General features: G+C 29.4%; 2 protein-coding genes across 2 annotated transcripts; one reads left to right on the forward strand and one right to left on the reverse strand.

Moving 5' to 3' along the window:
• Positions 1–727: 727 nt before the first annotated feature.
• Positions 728–1,911, forward strand: LOC105625215 (putative succinate dehydrogenase [ubiquinone] cytochrome b small subunit, mitochondrial). Its single transcript, XM_012206557.1, has 4 exons — positions 728–782; positions 1,055–1,197; positions 1,321–1,511; positions 1,617–1,911. The coding sequence occupies exons 1-4, from the start codon at positions 728–730 to the stop codon at positions 1,804–1,806; spliced, it is 579 nt and encodes a 192-aa protein (XP_012061947.1). The 3' UTR covers positions 1,807–1,911.
• A 72-nt stretch (positions 1,912–1,983) lies between these two features.
• Positions 1,984–2,994, reverse strand: LOC105625218 (probable pterin-4-alpha-carbinolamine dehydratase). Its single transcript, XM_012206558.1, has 3 exons — positions 2,884–2,994; positions 2,422–2,541; positions 1,984–2,351 (listed from the first exon to the last, which is right to left on the reverse strand). The coding sequence occupies exons 1-3, from the start codon at positions 2,992–2,994 to the stop codon at positions 2,169–2,171; spliced, it is 414 nt and encodes a 137-aa protein (XP_012061948.1). The 3' UTR covers positions 1,984–2,168.
• Between the last annotated feature and the right edge of the window lie 462 nt (positions 2,995–3,456).

Here is a 3,456-nt window from a genome sequence, read left to right on the forward strand (position 1 = left end):
TATATATATATATATATATATATATATATATATATATATATACATAAACAGAAATTACAAAATCTATTTCTAATTCTGATTTATAAATTTATACTTCGAATTTATGCTTAAAATTATTTAATGAAATAACTCGCATACCAATCAAGGTTCTGAAACTTTTCCATGTTCAAACAATACTGTTTTTACAGTATTGACAAAAAACATGAATAAAACATTAGATGAGTCTTTTATTCTCGGCAAAAGACTCAAGAAGACCAGAGAAGACTGAAGTTTTAGTAGGAAGGTTTTAAATACTTTTTTTACATATTGCTCTGAGTGCAGGAAAGTGATTCGTTTTATATGTCTTTTTTACTCGTTTTTAGTATTTCTTTCTTTTCTCTTTTTCTTTTCAACACGTGATATGTATATCCATTTTACTTGCAAAAAATGTGACACAGAGTACAAAGAACAAAACGCTTCTAAAAGAGTGCACGTAACATTGCACTTGCACCACCTGCACGTCAAAACTTATCCTGTCAGCTGACTAAATGATAATATATTTATTCTGAAATATTTCTGTTTATATTTTGTTGCATTGAATCATATATATAATATAATATAATCATATATATAATATATATAAACTGTATTGATTGAAAATTGATGATTTAAAATCACCGGAAGTTATTTCTTGTTTCACAAGGTTGGTGGAGTTACGTCAAAACGCAGAAGCAATCTTTTCGACAGAATGAATTTCAGAAGGATTGCTAATATCAATGTTTTCCGCAAAATTCGACAGCTTGGTAAGTCTCGCACAAATTTTTCCATAATTTTCAGCTTGCTTCATTTCGCGAGCTGAATAGAATTTTCCGTACCTAACCTCAAAGTGCGTTTACATAATCTTTCAATCAGAAAATCGCGCATTAAATTTCCTTGAATATCTAATAAAGTTTCTTACATTATTTGATACTTTATTTATTATTTGCTTTATATTTTTATATCATTATTTTGTTAATTTTATTTTGTTAATTATCGAATAAACATGGTAATTATGCAAATCGACGATTCGTTGCAGAAACATTGATCAAGCCTGGTGGTTTACTTGTACGAAACTGTAATCCAACGCAGTTTCCTAAATCCACTTCAAGTCTTGCAAATCTGAATCGTTCTGTGATTTCTAATGCAAGCAATTATCCAAAACGCAATATTCTGTCCAAGGTTGATAGTTCTAGAATTTTTACTCTAACTTTATTTCTATTATCTATTCTTATATTCTAAAAAAAAAATAGGAATAAGTGTGTATGCTATAAAATATATTTTATTTTGTCAAATTTCTTCCAGCTGTCTGCACAATCAACAGTCAGCATGATCCAAACTCGTATGGCCAGCGTTCATGGCGATCATGTGCGTATGTGGGTGATAGAGAGAATAGTGTCTGCATCCTTTCTGGTAATAATACCTGCTGCCATAATCTTAGAAAATAAATTTATTGATGTAGTACAGGCAATTGCTGTTGTTATACACACACATTGGTAATTGATATTCTTTGATATTTAACATACCTTTTCTAATTTGTTTTTTTATAGATCTTTATTATATAGAAAATATAATATTGAAAGAATAATTTTATTACACAGGGGATTGGAAGCTATCATTCTTGATTACGCACGACCCATTGTGGTGGGTACATTGGTTCCAAAATTGGCGTTTCTTATGCTGAATATACTCTCTGCCGCTACTCTCGCCGGTCTATTTGTGATGATTTATAATGGCCCTGGCATTACAAAAACTATTAAAAATGGCTGGGCAATAGGCAAAGATAAATAGAAACCTGGTTAATATTACAGCAGAAATAATTTCATTACATATATAAATAACTTGTTAAGATAGTAGCTCATAAATTATTGTGGAATAAATTATTTACTAATTTAAGAACTTGCTTTCTCCCTTATACTACTTAATTTTTCTTATGTGATTTGCAAATTGAATGACAGTGGAATATAAAGGATTGCTGTTTATAATATATATATATACATTGTGAATTGAAAACTGAAAGATATAATTAATGCTATCAGTATTTATGCTACAAATCAATAACAAAGAATATTTTTTTCATTATTGTCAACACACGCATAATAAATGTACAACAGATCAAACTCTGACAGATCAATAGATGAATCAAATGAGATTTAATTGCCAGTAGAGGCAGCAACCTTGTCTATAAAGGTTGCCAGTTTTATATCCCTCTGCGACAATCCATTCACATCGTGAGATGACAAAGTAATATTCACTTTATTGTAAACATTGAACCATTCAGGATGATGGTCCATTTTTTCAGCCTGTAAAGCTACTCTTGTCATAAATCCAAAGGCCTAAAAATTGAAACAGTCAAATAACTGGGCAATAAGGTTGTAATAATTGTAAACAGCAATATTCATGTACCTCATTGAAATTTTTGAATACAAACTCCTTGTAGATTGCATCCCTGTTCTCTTGGACAGTCCATCCCTTTGATAGCAATGAGCTCAAGTTTTGCTCTCTTTCTTCCAGAGATAGTTTACTCTGATAAGAATCAACAAATATCCATAAATTATCATAATTTATTTTTTTATTATAATCAAACAATTATAATTATAATCAAACAATTCGACCAATATCTTTTTATTCATTATTTGCAACATATGCTAGTATTTTATACAATTTTTATCAATATCTTATTTAATAATCGCTCAGAATATATGAGACAAGATTTGTGTAACAAGCAGTAACAAGTGGCTGCCGTTATCATATCACTTTCACTATGAAGGACAACGCTCAAGATGGATTTGTACATCTTAATTATTCTATCGGAATTTTTTTTGATCTGAACAATCTGTAAAATCGTCGACAAATCCAAGGACTTACCATCTTGGTTTTCTTCGAGACGGCGGATAAATCTCTGCGATCCAGAATGCGCAATATGCACTTTCGAATGTGATCCCCTCCACTCGCTCGCCTGGTCAATACGACTATCATGTTATGTCGAAAACTCGCTCTCTAGTTTTAGAGTAGTTTTAAAACACTGGATTTCTTGCCGTATCACGATATTACAATTGTGCAATGGACGTGATAAATAGTTTTTTTCGGTGGGAGATAGGGCAGACGAATTAATTTCTAATATAACATAACCTCTTATTTAGTATTCGAGATCCTATCATATCAAGCTTAATCAAGCTCTATATTAAAATCAAGAACGAATTGATACATACTTGATAAAAATAAATGCTTATGCAGATAATTTTGAAAAATAAAGAAATCATTTCTCAAATATTATTCTTCGAATAAGATATTTTTATAAATATAAAAATATTTACATTCATTTTTATAAAAATATGAATTAAAATATTTATTTAACTTTCTTTGACAAAAGTGTTTATATATATTGGTAAGTATATATATATATATAGTAAAATTTAATCTATTAATATATTTAATAAA

This window comes from Atta cephalotes (assembly GCF_000143395.1).
Source record: "Atta cephalotes unplaced genomic scaffold scaffold00338, whole genome shotgun sequence".
NCBI classification, from domain to species: domain Eukaryota; kingdom Metazoa; phylum Arthropoda; class Insecta; order Hymenoptera; family Formicidae; genus Atta; species Atta cephalotes.